This window comes from Schistocerca serialis, chromosome 1 (assembly GCF_023864345.2).
Source record: "Schistocerca serialis cubense isolate TAMUIC-IGC-003099 chromosome 1, iqSchSeri2.2, whole genome shotgun sequence".
In the NCBI taxonomy this organism is placed as follows: Eukaryota; Metazoa; Arthropoda; class Insecta; order Orthoptera; family Acrididae; genus Schistocerca; species Schistocerca serialis.
In genome coordinates, this window is record NC_064638.1 from 1,267,671,771 (window position 1) to 1,267,694,051 (window position 22,281).

At 38.5% G+C, this 22,281-nt stretch overlaps 1 protein-coding gene across 1 annotated transcript in view; it reads right to left on the bottom strand.

The window, feature by feature from the left end:
• Positions 1-22,281, bottom strand: part of LOC126456837 (uncharacterized) — a 332,607-nt gene that overhangs the window by 55,196 nt on the left and 255,130 nt on the right. The window contains exons 9-10 of the mRNA XM_050092649.1: positions 16,521-17,035; positions 5,242-6,781 (exon numbers count right to left, since the gene is read on the bottom strand). Of these exons, the coding sequence (XP_049948606.1) occupies positions 5,242-6,781; positions 16,521-17,035 (2,055 nt within the window). The remainder of the gene's footprint in view (positions 1-5,241; positions 6,782-16,520; positions 17,036-22,281) is intronic.

Below are 22,281 nucleotides of genomic sequence, written 5' to 3' on the forward strand. Positions count from 1 at the left end.
TACAAGGCTGATTGGAGTCATCGCCCAGTGGTTTATGTGCCCAGCAAGAGATCAGTGAAGTTTCCATATCTGTAACTACCATCTGTTCAGAAACCGATTATTCAAGACCACTAGTATCCACTTGACATAGATTGTTGTCACTTTTACTCATGAGTTACCATATTTTGAGTGTGTTCAATGTGATGGCATTATATTTTTGTCAAGAAAATTCAGGATTTATTTGCTGAATTGAATTAAGATGGCTTTGGTTGGACAGTCACAGTTTGGTTGTGAAAAGTTGACTGGTATGGCCAACTGCAACAACTGGAAATTTATGACTAAAATTTACCTAAAACGTGAGGGCCATAGGTAACAGTTGTTGGCACTGATGAAGATCCAAAGAATGTACATAATGTCTCTATATCCAAACTTCATGCAGCAACAACTGCTGAAGGAGCATAGTAAAATTTGCTAGCCGTATTCGAAGATAAGAGCTTATCTTGTTGTATTGAGCTGCCTGATGAACATACAGTTGTCTTCTGAGAAAAATATTGAAGCGTATTTGTCACTTGCTGAACAAATTCAAAGTGTTGTTCAGTGTTCCCGATGGTTTTATTCCCAACAAAACTGTATGGACACAGCAAGACCTTGATTGATAATCTGTTCCTAGACCTCACAAATTACAATGATGTAAAAACACAAGCCATAATAAATGGTCTGTCTGATCACGAAAGTCAATTGACAGCCTTAAAACTCACCTGTAGAAAAAAAGTAAATGATAAAATGATCACACCCATGTTAAACATGTTTGAATAATAAATGCAGAATCTGCTAACTTGTTTAGAAACAGTTTACACCATGAAAAATTGGAGGAAGTGCACCAGGCAGTTTCAATGAATGAGAAATTCAATTCATTCCTGGACTTCTTTCTCACACATTTTGAAGCCTTTTTTCTGCAAAGACAGATTAAAATGAAATCAACATGTTGCAGAAGGATTGAGTGGGTAACAGCTGGCATCAAAATATGTGCCAAAAAGAGAGACCTGTATATAGAACAAAGGGCTAGTAGTACAGACCTGTATATAAAAAAATGCTAGTACAATCCTAGCAGTGAAACTACATTAAAAAAATACTCTAAAATTCTAACACATGTAATCAGGAATGCCAAATAAATGCATTATGCAGAAAAAAACCAGCAAGTCAAACAATGAAGTAAAAACCATATGGAACATCATAAAAAGTGAGACAAATAGGAACATAAAATGTGAACAAGTAGGGACTCCACAGTCCTCTGGTAGTGATTCAGACAAGAATAATCAAAAAGTTGCAGCCTCTGATTTTAATAACTTTTTTCTCGCTGTAGCTGAAAGAACAGGGAACCATAATAAACAGTCTTCCACAGAAGACATGGAGCTACTAAATCACATGCAAATCACACCAAATACAGCACATCACTTCAAAAGCACAACTCCTAAAGATGCTGAATGAATAAAAAATTACTTAAAAGCTCTGGATCTTCTGGATATGATGAAATATCAAATATGATTGTAAAATCATGTGTAGACTCAATCCATCATATATCAAGCTATTTATGTAACCAGTCAATGAAAACTGGGACATTTCGAGTCAGACTGAAATCTGCAATAGGTACCCATCCACAAATGTGGGGCAAGATATATACTGTCCAATTATTGGCCCATCTCTTTGCTGCCAGTGCTCTCAAAGGTGTTTGGAAGAGTAGTGGATTAAATCTCAGAAGGTATCTAATTGGGATCTTTTGTGATCTTGCTAAAGCTTTTGGCTGTGTAGATCATAGAACACTGCTAAAAAAGCTTCCATCCTATGGCAGCAAAGACAAATCTTTTGACATGGCCAGACTCTTATCTACACAACAGGAAGCAAAGAGTTATCTTAATGGAGGCAGGTGTAACAGTAAACTCAGGCTGTGTAAATGTAAAATATTGAGTCCCCAAGTGCTCAATCCTTGGGCCATTGATTTTCCTGATCTACGTTAATGATCTACCAGTTACAAATTATGACAGAGCAAAAATAGTCATGTTTGCAGATGATATGAGTATTCTGATCAAGGGTCCCATCTCCATAGTGTCGAATACAGTCCTGACAGTCATTAACCAAGTACAAATGGTTCCCACCAAATAGCCTAACCCTAATTTTTTCAAAAACTAACAAAAAACAATAAAGCTAACTCCAAGTTAGTTGCAGCAACCAAACAATTTACGAAACCATACATACAAAATTCCTAGGCAGCCAGCTAACAAGGGAAACTCACATGGCGCCCACCTCAGATTTAGTAGTGAGAAGCCCTAGTTGACAGCCCATCAAAAACTGAACACAAATTAAGCATGAAAACAGGAAGAAGGTGTACTGGACTGTGGAAAAAAAGCAAAATAGAAACAGTGAACGGCCCAAGTATGAAGATGTCCAATATAGAGTAGTTTGAAGTAATGGTAGCATCATGGTTTAGTGGTCATGGTGGTGGACTCAGAAGTGGGTGAGCCATATTCGAACCTCTCTCAATGTTTGATGACAAGGCAACAAGTCAACCGAATCCTCCAGTATATAACAAGTCTGGTGTGTCATACTTGGCATTAGTGACAGTATGTTTCCCTTGTAAGATGGACAGAGTGAATTGATCAGCTGGTCAAACAACTTAGCACAGCCTATTCTGCCCTGAGAGCTATTTCTCACCATGTTAACAGGGAAATATTGCGGTATATTGATAATTTTGAGGAGGACAGGACTACAAAAGTTGAAGAGAAATATTGCTTTTGTCATATTTGGTTATTTCCATTTGTACTCTCCTATGGTTTTATCTTCTGGGGAAATGCTACAGGAGTTGAAAGGGTCTTCAAACTACAAAAATGAGCAGTGAGGTTAATATGTGGGGTCTCTAACAGACCATCCTATAGAGGTCTCTTTAAGACTCTCAGAATATTTACTGTTATATATATATATATATATATATATATATATATATATATATATATATATATAAAAAAACAAAGATGAGGTGACTTACCGAACAAAAGCGCTGGCAGGTCGATAGACACACAAACAAACACAAACACACACACAAAATTCAAGCTTTCGCAACAAACTGTTGCCTCATCAGGAAAGAGGGAAGGAGAGGGGAAGACGAAAGGAAGTGGGTTTTAAGGGAGAGGGTAAGGAGTCATTCCAATCCCGGGAGCGGAAAGACTTACCTTAGGGGGAAAAAAGGACAGGTATACACTCGCACACACGCACATATCCATCCACACATACAGACACAAGCAGATGTCTGCTTGTGTCTGTATGTGTGGATGGATATGTGCGTGTGTGCGAGTGTATACCTGTCCTTTTTTCCCCCTAAGGTAAGTCTTTCCGCTCCCGGGATTGGAATGACTCCTTACCCTCTCCCTTAAAACCCACTTCCTTTCGTCTTCCCCTCTCCTTCCCTCTTTCCTGATGAGGCAACAGTTTGTTGCGAAAGCTTGAATTTTGTGTGTGTGTTTGTGTTTGTTTGTGTGTCTATCGACCTGCCAGCGCTTTTGTTCGGTAAGTCACCTCATCTTTGTTTTTATATATAATTTTTCCCACGTGGAATGTTTCCTTCCATTATATATATATATATATATATATATATATATATATATATATATATATATATATATATATATATATATATGAATATAATAGAGGGAAACATTCCACGTGGGAAAAATATATCTAAAAAGAAAGATGATGAAACTTACCAAACAAAAGCGCTGGCAGGTCGATAGACACACAAACAAACACAAACATACACACAAAATTCTAGCTTTCGCAACCAATGGTTGCCTCGTCAGGAAAGAGGGAAGGAGAAGGAAAGACAAAAGGATATGGGTTTTAAGGGAGAGGGTAAGGAGTCATTCCAATCCCGGGAGCGGAAAGACTTACCTTAGGGGGAAAAAAGGACAGGTATACACTCGCACACACACACATATCCATCCACACATACACAGACACCAGGTGTCTGTGTATGTGTGGATGGATATGTGTGTGTGTGCGAGTGTATACCTGTCCTTTTTTTCCCCTAAGGTAAGTCTTTCCGCTCCCGGGATTGGAATGACTCCTTACCCTCTCCCTTAAAACCCATATCCTTTTGTCTTTCCTTCTCCTTCCCTCTTTCCTGACGAGGCAACCATTGGTTGCGAAAGCTAGAATTTTGTGTGTATGTTTGTGTTTGTTTGTGTGTCTATCGACCTGCCAGCGCTTTTGTTTGGTAAGTTTCATCATCTTTCTTTTTAGATATATATATATATATATATATATATATATATATATATATATATATATATATATATATATATATATATATATATATATATGGTTATAATAGAGGGAAACATTCCACGTAGGAAATATATATCTAAAAACAAAGATGATGTGACTTACCAAATGAAAGTGCTGGCAGGTCGACAGCAGACATTATGTAATCAACAGGACCAGATAAAAAAATCAGATAAAATCAAACTGGAAAGGACATCTACATTTAGACTTGGCAAGCTACTGTGAAGTGCATGGCAGAGGGCATATCCCATTGTACTAGTTATTAGGGCTTTCTTCTGTTCCATTCATTTATAGATCATGGAAAAAATGACTGCTTAAATACTTGTCTGTATACTGCAATTGCCTTCATATACATACGGGGTGGTAATACATTGCTAGGTTTATGACTGACAGTTGTTTCTATAAACTTTCAAAGTAGGTTTCCATGCGGAATTTGGATAGTGACCATTATGTTCTTGGCTTTGACAATACTTGAATTTTTTTGTGGCTTACACATGTTTCAGTTTTATTGTTATTTTTCTCAATATTACTTTTCAGTTTGGTTAACTGTGTTTCATTAGATGAAATATTGGTAACCAGAGAGTTGCTGGTTCAGGTCATACCTTAGCATGAGTGTGAAGATAAATCTACTAAGCAAATAGTTCATACTAAACATCTTTAAGGTGCTGATAAAATGAAGAGAAAACAAAAGAAATAAAACACTACAAAATAAATGTAGAAATTTATAGAACTGTAAAATTACAAAATCATGTAGCGTGTTGTGGTCAGAATTCCTTGTGAGGCAAAGTAATTGAAATTAATGATATGCAAAGCAACACTACAGAGGGCACATGTTTTTTGTATTACACTGAAAATATATTTTTTACCTGTATTTGAGAAAGGTCCATACATTCTGAACTTATACTACTCTATCTCAATATGTGTACACACCCAAATGATGGAAGCTCTAGAAGATTTTGTTGTTGGTCTGTATTCTGCTGCTGCAACGTATCTAATTTTATTTCATCCAGTTCCTCCAGGAAGTCAAATGTTTCTTGATTCTGTTCATTTGTGGTCTGATCACAAATTTCTTCAATATCTTCTGTCTTTACTGTAATATTATCACACATAAGTTTTTGTACATGTCTTTGGCTACTGAGATCCAAGCCATGGGTGTCATCAACCATTTGTGAAGACACTGTGTCATCATGACTGAAGGAGAGATGTTTTCTCTGTAAGTCTACTCGAAATTGTGCCTGTTGCAAATCTTCTGCTACATTTGCTGTATTCAGAGTACTGTTACACCACATGTTCAGCCGAGCTTCCTGATCTTCCTTAGATTTTATTACAGTTCCTTGAGATGGCCTAGAGATTGTCTCTTGTTTAATGTATTCAGATATTTTCTGCTGTACATGCAGATCAGTAAACAGATTCTGCACATGCAGTGATTTTTTGTTCGATATATTAAGAGGCATTTCTGGTTGCTTTGTTTGCCTAGGCTCTGTAATCACCTGTTCAGCAACTGTCTTTGATGTTCTCAGAGCTTTCTTTTGTTTTTGAACATTTCCCTTTTGACACATACCGATTTCAGACTGCCCTTGCATAAGCAATTGTGTTAGTTGTGACATTTTTGGTTGCTCTTTGTGTTTCACTTGCTCTGACTGATCTGTCTGAGAATCCTTCATATTTTCATTGTTCAGATAATGGAATTGCTGCTGATGCGTACATTCTGACATTTGATTCACATACTCCTTCCCATGCACAATTACACCTCTCTGCATTCTTCCTACTGAAGAGCTTTGTGAAGCTTTATGTCCTTCAAAATTCTTTGCCCATTGCACGGTGCATTCTTGTTCAAGTGATTCTGATTTTCTTTTGCATCCTCTTTTTGCTTTTACTTTGTTTAACTGCAGGTTCATATCCTGGTGTGGCGTTGTTTCGAAGTGTTGGCTCTGTGTAATGATCCCATGTTCATTTCTGTGGTGCTGTAGAACTGGAACACAGAGTCCATCTTTCAAGGCATGGGCTGTTTCTGCTTGCTCCTGTATCTGCGTCAGAGTTTTCTTCTTTTTCTGGGTGCACTGTGACTGTTGTTCTTGTTCAATATGTGCCTGTATCGCTTGTTTCTGGAGCTCTTCATTCAGTCGCTTCACTGTGTCTTCTTCAGTTTTTCTCTGCTGTTGCTGCTGCAGCTGTTCATTCCTCCTTCTCAGTGTTTCTTCATTCATCTGTATCACTGTGTCTTCTGCACTTTTCCTCTGCAACTGTTGCCTTTGAACTAGCTTCAAGTGCTCCAGTTCCTTTTTTTCCTGTTGCTTCTTTGTTGTTTTACAGTTTGTATTATTACAGCATCCACTGTTACTAAAAGCAGGTAAAGATGGAGTTTGTGCTGAGGAATTCATATCTTGTAGAGCTGACCTCAGGAAGTCACTCTTATATGATAATGAGGTAGCAGATCTTCCGCTCTGGGTGTATTGTGCCAGGGCAGAACCTGAAAACAATAAATGCAAGTGTTAAAAAAGAACTGCTCATAGTCAACTGAGAGCTATTACTTACCTAACAAACTTCGACATAATCATTACATCGAAACGGCTGACAGTTTACCATGAGATTTCACAATCGATAACAAGTACAAAATGCTGAATAAAAATATGCAGTGTATTTAAAACCTGGTTGATTTGGGAAACCCCCTGAAATTTTAATTTTTAGGTATGACTGTCTAAAACTGCTAATAAACATTGCTCCAAGGAAAATGAAAGAGAAAAACATCAGTGAATGGAAACAGTTGTTGTTGTTGTGGTCTTCAGTCCAGAGACTGGTTTGATGCAGCTCTCCATACTATTCTATCCTGTGCAAGCTTCTTCATTTCCAAGTAACTACTGCACCCTACATTCTTCTGAACCTGCTTAATTAATCTGCTTAATGTATTCATCTCTTGGTCTCCCTCTACGATTTTTACGGCTGACAGTTTACCATGAGATTTCACAATCGATAACAAGTACAAAATGCTGAATAAAAATATGCAGTGTATTTAAAACCTGGTTGATTTGGGAAACCCCCTGAAATTTTAATTTTTAGGTATGGCTGTCTAAAACTGCTAATAAACATTGCTACAAGGAAAATGAAAGAGAAAAACATCAGTGAATGGAAACAGTTGTTGTTGTTGTGGTCTTCAGTCCAGAGACTGGTTTGATGCAGCTCTCCATACTATTCTATCCTGTGCAAGCTTCTTCATTTCCAAGTAACTACTGCACCCTACATTCTTCTGAATCTGCTTAATTAATCTGCTTAATGTATTCATCTCTTGGTCTCCCTCTACGATTTTTACCCTCCGTGCTGCCCTCCAATACTAAATTGGTGATCCCACGATGCCTCAAAGCATGTCCTACCAACTGATCCCTTATTCTAGACACGTTGTGCCACAAATTCCTCTTCTCCCCAATTCTATTCAGTGCCTCCTATGTGACCTACCCATCTAATCTTCAGCATTCTTCTGTAGCACCACATTTCGAAAGCTTCTATTCTCTTCTTGTCTAAACTACTTATTGTCCATGTCCCACATCCATACATGGCCACACTCCATACAAATACTTTTAGAAAAGACTGCCTGACACTTAAATCTATATACGATGTTAACAAATTTGTCTTCTCCAGAAACAGTTTTCTTGCCATTACTAGTTTACACTTTATATCCTCTCTACTTCTACAATCATCAGTTATTTCTCCCCAAATAGAAAAACTCATCTACTACTTTATGTGTCTTATTTCCTAATCTAAGCCCCCCAGCATCACTTGATTCAATTACATCTACATCTACGTGATCACTCTGCTATTCACAGTAAAGTGCCTGGCAGAGGGTTCAATGAACGACCTTCAAGCTGTCTCTCTACCGTTGCACTCTCGAACGGCATGCGGGAAAAATGAGCACTTAAATTTTTCTGTGTGAGCTGTGATTTCTCTTATTTTATCGTGATGACCATTTCTCCCCATGTAGGTGGGTGCCAACAGAATGTTTTTCAGAGGAGAAAACTGGTGATTGAAATTTCATGAGAAGATCCCATCGCAATGAAAAACACTTTTGTATTAATGATTGCCACTCCAATTTATGTATCATGTCTGTGACACTATCTCCCCTATTTTGCGGTAATACCAAACGAGCTGCCCTTGTGTGTACTTTTTCGATGTCACTTGTCAGTCCCACCTGATGCAGATCCCACACCACACAACAATACTCCAGAACAGGGCAGACAAGCATGGCATAAGCAGTCTCTTTAGTAGACCTGTTGCACCTTCTAAGTGTTCCACCAATATGAATCACAGTCTTTGGTTTGCTCTACCCACAATATTATCTATGTGATCGTTTCAATTTAGGTTATTTGTAATTACAGTCCCTAAGTATTTAGCTGAATTTACAGCTTTCAAATTTGTGTGACATGTCGTGTAATCGAAATTTTGCTGAAATCTTTTAGTACTCGTGTGAAGAACTTCACACTTTTCTTTATTCAGGGTCAATGACCACTTTTCGCACCATACAGATATCTTATCTAAATCATTTTGCAAGTCATTTTGATCATCTGATGACTTTATGAGATGATAAATGACAGCATCATCTGCAAACAATCTAAGGCGGCTACTCAGATTGTCTCCTAAGTCATTAATATAGATCAGGAACAATAGAAGGCCTATAACACTTCCTTGGGGAACGCCGGATATTACTTCCATTTTACTTGATGACTTTCTGTCTATTACTATGAACTGTGACCTTTCTGACAGGAAATCACGAATCCAGTCGCATAACTGTGGCGATACTCCATAGGCACGCAGTTTGATTAGAAGGCGCTTGTGAGGAATGGTGTCGAAAGCCTTCTGGAAATCTAAAAATATGGAATCAATTTGACATCCTCTTACTACTTCATGAGTATAAACAGCTAGTTGCGTTTCAGAAGACTGACATTTTCTGAGTCCGTGCTGACTATATGTCAATAAATCGTTTTCTTCAAGGTACTTCATAATGTTTGAATACAGTATATGTTCCAAAACCCTACTGCAAATCGACGTTAGTGATATAGGTCTGTAATTCAGTGGATTACTCCGACTTCCCTTTTTGGGTATTGGTGTGACTTGAGCAATTTTCCAGTCTTTAGGTACGGATCTTTCTGTGAGCGAGTGGTTGTATATAGTTGCTAAATGTGGAGCTATTTTATCGGCATACTCTGAGAGGAACCTGACTGGTATACAATCTGGACCGGATGCCTTGGCTTTATTAAGTAATTCAAGCTTCTTTGTTACACCGAGGATATCTACTTCTATGTTTCTCATCTTGGGCAATTGTTCTTGATTGGAATTCAGGAATATTTACTTCATCATCTTTGGTAAGGAGTTTTGGAAAACCGTGTTTAATAACTCTGCTTTAGTGGCACTGTCATCAGTGACTTCACCGTTGTTATCGCGCAGTGAAGGTATTGATTGTTTCTTGCCACTGGTGTGCTTTGTTGTTTAGATTAGATTAGATTAATACTAGTTCCATGAATCATGAATACGATATTTCGTAATGATGTGAAACGAGTCGAATTTTCCAATACATGACATAATTAGGTTAATTTAACAACATACTTAAGTTAATATAACAACTTTATTTTTTGTGGTTTTTTTTATTTTTTTAATATTTTTTTTTCTTAATTTATATCTAAAAATTCCTCTATGGAGTAGAAGGAGTTGTCATTCAGAAATTCTTTTAATTTCTTCTTAAATACTTGTTGGTTATCTGTCAGACTTTTGATACTATTTGGTAAGTGACCAAAGACTTTAGTGCCAGTATAATTCACCCCTTTCTGTGCCAAAGTTAGATTTAATCTTGAGTAGTGAAGATCGTCCTTTCTCCTAGTATTGTTGTTATGCACACTGCTATTACTTTTGAATTGGGTTTGGTTGTTAATAACAAATTTCATAAGAGAGTATATATACTGAGAAGCTACTGTGAATATCCCTAGATCCTTAAATAAATGTCTGCAGGATGATCTTGGGTGGACTCCAGCTATTATTCTGATTACACGCTTTAGTGCAATAAATACTTTATTCCTCAGTGATGAATTACCCCAAAATATGATGCCATATGAAAGCAATGAGTGAAAATAGGCGTAGTAAGCTAATTTACTAAGATGTTTATCACCAAAATTTGCAATGACCCTTATTGCATAAGTAGCTGAACTCAAACGTTTCAGCAGATCATCAATGTGTTTCTTCCAATTTAATCTCTCATCAATGGACATACCTAAAAATTTGGAATATTCTACCTTAGCTATATGCTTCTGATTAAGGTCTATATTTATTAATGGCATCATACCATTCACTGTACGGAACTGTATGTACTGTGTCTTATCAAAATTCAGTGAGAGTCCGTTGACAAGGAACCACTTAGTAATTTTCTGAAAGACAGTATTGACAATTTCATCAGTTAATTCTTGTTTGTCAGGTGTGATTACTATACTTGTATCATCAGCAAAGAGAACTAACGTTGCCTCTTCATGAATATAGAATGGCAAGTCATTAATATATAATAAGAACAACAAAGGACCCAAGACTGACCCTTGTGGAACCCCATTCTTGATAGTTCCCCAGTTTGAGGAATGTGCTGATCTTTGCATGTTACGAGAGCTACTTATTTCAACTTTCTGCACTCTTCCAGTTAGGTACGAATTAAACCATTTGTGCACTGTCCCACTCATGCCACAATACTTGAGCTTGTCTAGCAGAATTTCATGATTTACACAATCAAAAGCCTTTGAGAGATCACAAAAAATCCCAATGGGAGGTGTTCGGTTATTCAGATCATTCAAAATTTGACTGGTGAAAGCATATATGGCATTTTCTGTTGAAAAACCTTTCTGGAAACCAAACTGACATTTTGTTAGTACTTCATTTTTACAGATATGTGAAGCTACTCTTGAATACATTACTTTCTCAAAAATTTTGGATAAAGCTGTTAGAAGGGAGATTGGACGGTAATTGTTGACATCAGATCTATCCCCCTTTTTATGCAAAGGTATAACAATAGCATATTTCAGTCTATCAGGGAAAATGCCCTGTTCCAGAGAGCTATTACACAGGTGGCTGAGAATCTTACTTATCTGTTGAGAACAAGCTTTTAGTATTTTGCTGGAAATGCCATCAATTCCATGTGAGTTTTTGCTTTTAAGCAAGTTTATTATTTTCCTAATTTCAGAGGGAGAAGTGGGTGAGATTTCAATTGTATCAAATTGCATAGGTATGGCCTCTTCCATTAACAGCCTAGCATCTTCTAATGAACACCTGGATCCTACTATATCAACAACATTTAGAAAATGATTATTAAAAATATTTTCAACTTCTGACTTTTTGTTCGTAAAGTTTTCATTCAATTTGATGGTAATACTGTCTTCCTCTGCTCTTGGTTGACCTGTTTCTCTTTTAATAATATTCCAAATTGTTTTAATTTTATTATCAGAGTTGCTGATTTCAGACATGATACACATACTCCTGGATTTTTTAATAACTTTTCTTAATATAACACAGTAGTTTTTATAATTTTTGATAGTTTCTGGGTCACTACTCTTTCTTGCTGTCAGATACATTTCCCTTTTCCGGTTACAAGATATTTTTATACCCTTAGTAAGCCATGGTTTGTTACAAGGTTTCTTACGAGTATATTTAACTATTTTCTTGGGGAAGCAGTTTTCAAATGCATTTACAAAAATGTCATGAAATAAATTATATTTTAAATTGGCATCAGGTTCACGGTACACCTCATCCCAGTCTAACTGCTGTAGGCTTTCCCTGAAATTTGCAATTGTTAAATCGTTGACTGAACGTACTACTTTGGAGGACTGTTTAGTATTGCTGAATGGAGCTATGTCATATATTGTAACTAGCTGTGCACCATGATCAGAAAGACCATTCTCAACAGGCTGAGCATTTATCTGGTTAAACTTATCTTGGTCTATAAAGAAGTTATCTATCAGTGAGCTGCTATCCTTTACCACCCGAGTAGGAAAATCAATAACGGGTGTCAAATTGAAAGAACCGAGTAATACTTCAAGGTCATTTTTCCTATTACCCTCTTTCAGAGAATCTACATTGAAGTCCCCACAAATAATAATTTGCTTCCCCCTGTCTGACAGATAGCACAACAAGGAGTCCAAATTTTTCAGAAATAGATGAAAATTTCCTGATGGGGACCTATATACAGTTACAATTATAAATGTGCCTTTATTTAATTTAAGCTCACAGGCACATGCTTCTATATGTTTCTCTACACAAAACTTTTTTGTTTCTATACTTTTTGCACAATGATAACTTTTGACATATATGGCAACTCCTCCTTTCTCCATATTTTCTCTCATTACATGTGCAGAGAGCTTATAACCTCTTACATTTACCTTATCCATATCAGTAACAATGTGATGCTCAGACAGGCATAGTATATCTATTTCATTCTCAGCTTCTAAATCTTCTAAACAAACCAGAAGCTCATCTACTTTATTCTTTAAACTCCCAATATTTTGATGAAATATACTTACATTATTTTTAATTATACTTTTATGAGAACCTTTCCTTATTCTAACATTTGCAGTACTCTCCTGTCTGAGTTTCTCATTGTGCTTAGGCCTAGTTCCTATACCAGTGGTCACATGGTGTTCAGAGAGGCAGATTATGTCAACTGGGTTGGGTGACTTTAATTTATCAATGGAATTACCTAGGACTGAGATACAACTTGGTGGAGATAAAATTTCTGGTGATTGGTGAAAATTTATAATTGATAGCTGTGATTGGTGATCCAATGTGCTAGAATTGTGCTGTTTAATTTCTTTCCTAAACTGAAGATTTGTTTCAATCCTGACCTCTCGTAGAACTTGACATCTTTCTGTCTTACCTATCCTAAAAAAGGTGCTGCTCCAACACCTGTAACCACTGGTATTTTACCATTCATGGCAGTGCCTCCCCCCCTTAAATTTCCTGCTATTACCCCAGCCAGTTTCCCCTTCCCTTTCCTGTTGAGATGTAGGCCGTGCCTGGTATAGTCCCACCTACTGAGATAATCAACAGGAACCAAACCAATATGAGCCCCCACACCCAATCCAAGCAGCCGTTCCAACTCCAAATTAACTCTCCCAACAGAAGAGTTCAAATGAGGCCGGTCATGGTGTCTCAGGACAGATACAAATTCAACATTGGTGTCTCTCGATGCTGACGCAATCTTTACCAGGTCACACTCTATACTGTACCCAGGATCTCTGTCGATGCTGTTCCCTGGCCCTCCCACAATAACCACGGTGTCTTCCCTGGTAAATCCTTTACAGAGTGAACCTAAATCCTCTGTCACCTGATCCAGACTAGCACTTGGTTTGAAAAAAATTTGTGACCTGGTATTCTGGTCCTAATTCCTCCTGCAGAAGTTGGCCTACACCTCTGGCATGAGAACTGCCTAACAACAAAACTTTCTTCCTTTTCGATGACTTTCCTACATTCTTTTTCAATTTCCTATTGAAAGTTTGTTGCGTCCTGTCTACACCTACCTCTGCTTGAGGCTCATCAGTTTCTAACTGAAGCAACAGGTCAAACTTATTTTTGACATTCACCACAAAACTGTCAGACTTAGTTCTAGGCCTATTCCTTCTGCTACCTGTTGCCACTTCCCACCTCTCTTTGCCCTTCTCCCTCCTTAACCTGTCCAGATCTTCCCTAGCCTGACCAGAATCGCTTTGGGTTTTCTGCCAGATTTCGAGACAGAATTTCATTGTGGAAATTATTAAAAGCATCTCGCATTGAAGTACATGCTACAGTTCGAACTTCTGTAAAACTTTGCCAATTAGACTACATTCCATTATCCCTGTTTTGCTTTTGTTGATGTCCATCTTATATCCTCCTTTCAAGACACTGTCCATTCCATTCAGCTGCTCTTACAGGTCCTTTGCTGTCTCTGACAGAATTACAATTTCATCGGCAAACCTCCAAGTTTTATTTCTTCCCCGTGGATCTTAATTCCTACGCAAATTTTTTCTTTTGTTTCCTTTACTGCTTGTTCAATGTATAGATTGCATAACATTGGGGATAGGCTACAACCCTGTCTCATTCCCTTCCCAACCACTGCTCCCCTTTCATGTCCCTCGACTCTTATAACTGCCATCTGGTTTCTGTACAAATTGTAAATAGCCTTTTGCTCCCTGTATTTTACCTCTGCCACCTTCAGAATTTGAAAGAGTGTATTCCAGTCAACATTGTCAACAGCTTTCTCTAACTCTACAAATGCTAGAAACGTAGGTTTGCCTTTCCTTAATCTAGCTTCTAAGTGAAGTTGTAGGGTCAGTATTGCCTCACGTCTTCCAATATTTCTGTGGAATCCAAACTGATATTCCCCCAAGGTCGGCTTCTACCAGTTTTTCCATTTGTCTGTAAAGAATTCACGTTAGTATTTTGCATCCATGACTTATTAAACTGATTGTTCGGTAATTTTCCCTGCTTAGACTTTTTGAACTTCCTGTCGATCTCATTTTTGAGATGTTTGTATTCCTTTTTGCCTGCTTCACTTACTGTATTTTTATACTTTCTCCTTTCATCAATTAAATTCAATATATCTTCTGTTACCCAAGGATTTCTGCTAGCCCTTGTCTTATTTACCCACTTGATCCTCTACTGCCTTCACTATCTCATCTCTCAAAGTTACCCATTCTTCTTCTACTGTATTTCTTCCCGTGTTCTTGTCAGTCATTCCCTAATGATCTCTCTGAAACTCTCTACAATCTCTGGTTCTTTCAGTTAATCCGGTCCCATCTCCTTAAATTCCCATCCTTTTGCAGTTTCTTCAGTTTTAATCTACAGTTCATAACCAATAGATTGTGGTCAGAGTCCACACTGTTATTTTCAGAACCAGAAAGAGTAATGCAGAATGAGTCATGCATTTTGATTCATGGACATTATTTACCCACTTCTCAACAGATGCCCAGCTGTTCATGCAGAGAAAAATGAAAATATATCACTTACACTTAATCAATGACTTATGTCTCGTTTGAGATGGATGAGGATTATATTAGAACTGATTGCTCTGCAATGCAAGCAAACTAATATTATAATTTCTTTACTGCACTGTATCTTCATCCCCATCATCACCACTAGTCTTAAGAGTTTATGGTTCCTTGTGTAGATCCATGGACTCTTTATATGCAACATGCACAGATCTCACTGGGAGAGTCAAATACGGAACATTTGAATAAAAATAATATGTTCTATGAGTTAAAATTATGCACAAAAACAAGAAAAGAGAGAACACCTTTCTTTATCGATATATATAGTATTCTCTGAGATAACATTATCCACAAAACCTAGAAAAACATAGAACAACATGCATTCTACAGCACATTCTTTCAGAGGCAGGGGCAGTTAGTTACAGGATGTTCAAGACCAGATTGTCACTGAATAAGTGAAGTCTGTGGATCAGAGAACTGAAAACCAAGGTCTGTAGTCATTTCTAGGAACAGTGCTAAAGATTGTGAGCATCATCAAAACAAAACAAGCAAGGGAGGGTGTTCTCAATCTCACTGTGAGTTGTTAGAAGGAAAAGGATTGATGAGAATCAATGCGTATGGCATTATTTGTACTGACATGTGCGCTGTGGGGACTCAGTCACTGTCTGTTCAGCATGTTTAATAAATTGCCCAGACATACAGACTGAGACACATACAACTATTGGTGGCTGATGGTTGGAGGTACAATATCATTGTTGCATGCAGTCTGTGAAAACCAATTCATAGACGTTGGCCACTGATTGAATCATGTATATGATTGGTGTTAACCCCCTCAACATCACTTAAGGCCTGAAGGTGGTGTACTGAAGCACATGAAACACATCAAAAGGACCGCTGTAGATGTCCCGTTTTATTACATAATCACATTATAGGACATCAGAGTGTAGTATGGTGCTAACCAATTATCTGTGCAAATTTAAGCAGATGAGACTCGATTTGACCATAAACCATAGGTTATTCAACATCAAAGTGCTGTTGAAACGTTTGAACTGTAAACTTGGTGTGGACTGCATCATAAACATTTTTCATCCAGATTTCATGGAGGCACAGCTATGCTATAAGATGTATTTCGCATTCTCAATAAACACATCATTTAAACTTATCAAACTATAGCTGTAGGAGCATCTTATTACCACAACACTAAAGAATATTATAAACAGAAATTTTTCTAACCATAGGCAGAAAGTGGATCTGATGTGCTGGAATGTATAGAAGGTGCCGGAGGAAGTGCAGCAAGTGGCGTTGCTGATCCAAGGCTGCCACGGGCCAGTATCTGGTGATCAAGCTCAGCAAGGGCATGTCTGAACTCTTTGTCTCCCCTCATTTGTTGATATAGTTGTGTTCCCAGTTGATCAACATGTGGTGTCAGATTGGTTTGTAACTTTGGCAAGAGGCCTAGTTTGAGAGCTTGCTGCTGATAAACAGATGTCCAAAAGCTCTTCATAAACTTCTCTCTTTCTTCAGGTGTGCTTTTAAATCCCAGATAAGGTGCTACAGATGGAAATGGATCTGGTAACATTAGTCTCCCACTGGTGGCTAACAGTCCAGTATTCGTTTCTCTTGTAGCAACATCCATCACCTGTCCAGTAGATGGCAGCAGTGCTGTGTGGGGATCCTTTGGTGTTACACTCAGGGATGACTGTCCTGGGTGTACATGTAAAGCATCACCAAAGGATCCTTCCATGTACCTGTCAACAAAAGAACAGCTATAACAAATAATATAGTATTTTATCATTTAAGGCCAAAAAATTATGATTACATGCACAAGAATTTAACTGTTGTAATGCGAAAAGGAATGTTGCCACTAACCATATAGCAGAGATGCTGAGTCACAGATAGGCACAACAGAAAGACTGTCACAATATAAGATATCGGCCAACAAGGCCTTTGTTGAAAATAGATGACACACATGCAAACGCAGCTCACATACACATGTCGGCAGCCTCTGGCAGCTGAAACCACACTGCGAGCAACAGCAACTGCCTTGTCTGTTTTCAGCAAAGGCCTTGTTGTCCAAAATCTTATACTGTGACAGTCTTTTTGTTTGAATGCATTGAATAAAATGTTCTCAGGTTTCCAACTGCGTCAATTGCTTAAACTACACGAGCTTTCAGCCAAGCACTCCTTGGCCATTGTCAAGTGTTATGACTGCCAGTGGGCTGTTGGTGCGCCCTTATATATGCCATGCCATCAGCAATCATCATCCAGCACAGAAGTGCACAGTATTACAAACATTGGTACAACGTGCAAGAGTAATATCAGACGACGACAACCTGCCCCACAAACTGAGCCACCTATGCAAGGTTTTCAAGAATAACGACTACAGGGCCCGTCAAGTGAAAGAAGTGATTTCTGGGAAATATCAGAATAAGACCACCGACGAAGAGCAGGAAAAGAAACTTGCTTTGTTGCCATTCTGTGGCTCTGTGTCGGGCAAGATAAGCCGCCTATTGAAAAGACACAAAATCAAATCCCTCTTCAGGCCTCCAACAAAAATCCGTAAATTACTGAGAGCAGTTAAAGACGCAGTAGGTCTCAGAACACCTGGAGTTTACGAAATACCTTGTGAGTGTGGCCAGAAGTACATCAGACAAACAGTGCGCACTGTGGAACAACGCAGGAAAGAACATGAGAGGTATTATTGCCTACACTATCCAGAGAAATCTGCGTTAGCTGAGCATGCGCTAGAAAATGGTCACCACATAAAATTTGATGATACCTCTGTTGTGGCTCGCACTAACGGCTTCTGGGACAGTTTAATAAAGGAAGCTATTGAAATAAAAAATTACCGCAAACACCCTGAATAGAGACGGTGGCTTGCAGCTCAGCGCTGTGTGGGATTCAGTGATCGCGTGGCTGAAGAGGTCACATCGAACGCCGACTCAAAACATGCCCATATATGGCAATGTCACAGGCACCAGTGACGTCACAGCCAGCAGCTAGTGTATATAAGGGCACACCAACAGCCCACTGGCAGTCATAACACTTGACAATGGCCAAGGAGTGCTTGGCCGAAAACACGTGTAGGTTTAAGCAATTGACGCGGTTGGAAACCTGAGAACATTTTATTCAGTCTTATTGTTGTGTCTATCTGAGACTCAGCATCTCTGCTATATGGTGGGTGGCAACCATCCTTTTCATAATATTGTTACATTCCATCCTGGACTTTCCATTGTTTGATTTTTAACTGCCATAGTGGTTAGATGTGATCATTGTTCTGATGTCATCAGCAGCTTGTTGCTGTTGCTGTTTGCTATTTTGAACAATAGGGAATCCAGGATGGAGTAATGACAGTGTTATGAAATGGCTTGATTGCTACTCACCATACAGTGGGGATGTTGAGTCGCAGACAGGCACAATAAAAAGACTGCTAAACAAATAAGCCTTTGGCTAAAAGGCCTTCTTCTGAATTTGACAACACACACACACACACACACACACACACACATACATGCGCATGTGACCACTTTCTCTGTCTCTGAGTCTGGCCTTGGCAACCAGTGACAATGGTCATGTGTATGTGAGTTGCATTTGCATGTGTGTGTGTGTGTGTGTGTGTGTGTGTGTTTTAAAGTTCAGAAGAAGGCCTTTTAGCCAAAAGCTTACTTGTCTAGCAGTCTTTTCATTGTGCCTGCCTGCGACTCAACATCTCTACTATATGGTGAGTAGAAATCTATCCTTTTCGTAATAAAAGTTGAATCTTCTCATAGAGGCGACATTCAAAGGAATCAAATTGGCCACAGATTTTTTTTTTTTAATTACAGTGCAGGGACTCATGTGTTTTTATGAGTGGTTCAGCAGTGCTTCAGATATTTATTGATACACAAATAAAAATGAGGATTGGAAAAGTGGAGTTAAAAAATTTAAGTGACGCTACGTGGGTCTGTCAATGTTCTTCATGTCTGGCTGTGAGGAAGACAACTGGAGCCATCATTGTAACTCTAGTAAACATTCAGGCAGAAAATTCCAAACAAGCTGCAGGAGCATCAGAATCCAGTGCAAAGTTGAATTTTTCTTTTGTTTTTCATTTATGCCTGTTCACGTGTTTGCTAAATAAGTGCACGCCATTCTCTGATTTACTTGAGTGGAAAGACTGTGATACTGTTATTGCAATCAACTTAATAGATGCTACAAGGGATCAGTTCAAACAAATGCGGGAATCAGATGCAAGTTTCATATATGTATGTAAAAGAAAGTTTAGAAGTGGCAACAAAAATAGGTGCTGATATAACTCTTCTCTTGGAAGAATTGAAAAGTTGCCAAAACATCATGGAGTATGTGTGTGTGATTTGCCAAATAAAGGTAGCCTGGAACCTATACATTCGACTGATTTGATAAAGTTTTACATATAATGGACACTGAACTTGAGAGATGTTTTACTTCAAACTTGAGAGATGTTTTACTTCAAACTCTGGAATCACTTGTCTAAATCCAGAAAGTGAATATTTTTTGTGAATGAACAAATGTTACTGCCACAATACTATGAAAAGCTATTCTTTTGATAATGTTGTTACTCTTTTGGTAATAATGTTACAGTCCGTCCTGAAATTTCCATTGTTTAAATGTTACTGTCATTGGCACAAAATTATTCATGTAATACTGAATAATTGGAGGCAGAAATTAAGATATTAAAAAATCTTATCATTAGACATGAACAGCATAACAGAGTGAAGACTGACAATTTACCTGCATTGCTCAAGGTGTTAGAGCAATATAAACTAGTGCTACATGATTTGAAGAAATTAAATCAAATAGTAGTGACTATTCCACATTTCTCTGTGTCTTGTGATAACCATTTTTTGTGTATGTGATATGTAAAAAATTATTTAAGGAATTCATTGTCTAAATGAATTTTATTCATAGTGGATGCTGTTGAACTCCGTGACTGTTCCTTTATAGGGTATAGAAGTCACAATACTGGTAGCGGAAATTTTTCTACACCCTATAATTCATTGTCTGATGAACAGCTAAGGTTTATTTGTCTATTCTTGAAATAGAAAGGGCTGTGACGAAACTATTGATGTGCAAAGAGTAGTTGATAAATTAACCACCAGTCACAATAACAGAAGGATTAATGGAACAATGGAAAATCAAGCATGGAACGTAACAATATTATGTTAAGGAAAGTTGTTACTCATCATATAGCAGAGATGCTGAATCGCAGATTGGCACAACTAAAAGACTGTTGCAAATAAAGGTGTCACCCAGTAAGGCCTTCATGAAAAATAGACAACAGACACATGTACACACACTCTCAAGCAAACGCAACTCACACACACATGACTGCAGTCTCTCTACCTCTCGTCATGCCCTGAAATGAAAAATGTCCTGCTACTGTCCTTCCCACTCCTCCCACAGTGGTATACCACTGTCCACCGAACCTACACAATATACTCATCCGTCCCTATATGACCCCTGCTCCCAACCCCTTACCTCATAGCTCATATGCCTGTAATAGACCTAGATGCAAGACCTGTCCCATACATCCTCCCACCACCACCTACTCCAGTCCAGTCACAGACATCATCTATCCCAGCAAAGACAGGGGTACCTGTGAAGACAGTCATTTGATCTACAAGCTAAACTGCAACCACTGTTCTGCATTCTATGTGGGCATGACAACCAACAAGACGTCTGTCTGCATGAATGGCCTCCAACAAACTGTGACCAAGAAACAAGTGGATCATCCCGTTGCTGAGCACTCTGTCAAACATGACATCCTTCATTTCTATGACTGCTTCAAAGCCTGTGGTATATGGATTCTTCCCACCAACACCAACTTTTCTGAACTGCGCAGGTGGGAACTTTCCCTGCAATGTATCCTATGTTTCCGTAACCCTCCTGGCCTCAACCTTCATTAGTCATTGTCCTCACCCATCCAACCGCTTCCCTGTTCCCATTCCAGCACTACACGGCCCTCATTCCACTATCACACCAAGTCTTTTTACTTGTCTCCTTTTACGCAACCCCACCACCCTCTCCACCTCTCCTTAATCCTCTGTCTAACCTACCACCTGCACATAGCTGCCCTGCACTCTCTCCACCTCATCCCTGTGCACTCCCCAGCAGCACTTCACTCTCCTCCACTCATACCCTACTATCTCTCCCCCACCCCACCCCAGCTTCCTCCTTACCCCCACCCAGTCACAACTCCCATCATGTACTTGTACTTCTGCTCATAGTGTGGCTTATGTTACCCGAGACTGGAGTCGTGTGTGTGAGTTGCATTTGCATGAGTAAGTGAGTGTGTGTGTGTGTGTGTGTGTGTGTGTGTGTGTGTGTGTGTGTGTTGTGTGTGTGTGTGTCATCTGATTTTGACGAAGGCCTTACTGGCTGAAAACTTCATTTGTGACTGTCTTTTTGTTGTGCCTGTCTGCAACTCAGCATCTCTGCTATATGGTGGGAAGGATTAATCTGTTTTAAAAGTAAGTAATCACCTGTTTGTTATTTTTCATAGTTTTTCACTTTTTTCTCAGTGATACCAATTTTTCTGCTTTCTAACTGAACATAAAATTAATGTAATCTTGAAAATGCTTGTTTTGAGGCATAATTTGCTTTCGGTGCATTGTATGTTGGGACGTATTGGAGTATGTTATATACAGACATTATATTGTGGCAGTTTTAGGTAGAGGATGTTTTGGTCTGCAGTTCCTAAAGATACCAGCAGAGGTCATGCCCGAACTACACGTTTACAGTACTGTCAACCTCAGCAAACAGTTGCTCTGTAGTTTTTGATGGATGTTTTGTGTACTCTGCTTTGCTTTGTGTTGTGCATTCACTGTTGTTTACTCTTCTTAGTTTGAGATGAGTGAAGATACTAAATATGGTCCTTGGTGGGGTTCAAGTATGACCTTCACAACTCGAGTATGACCTTCACATCATCAGAAGGGGCTGGCATCCCTTATGTACATTACTTTAGCCCATCTACTATGAT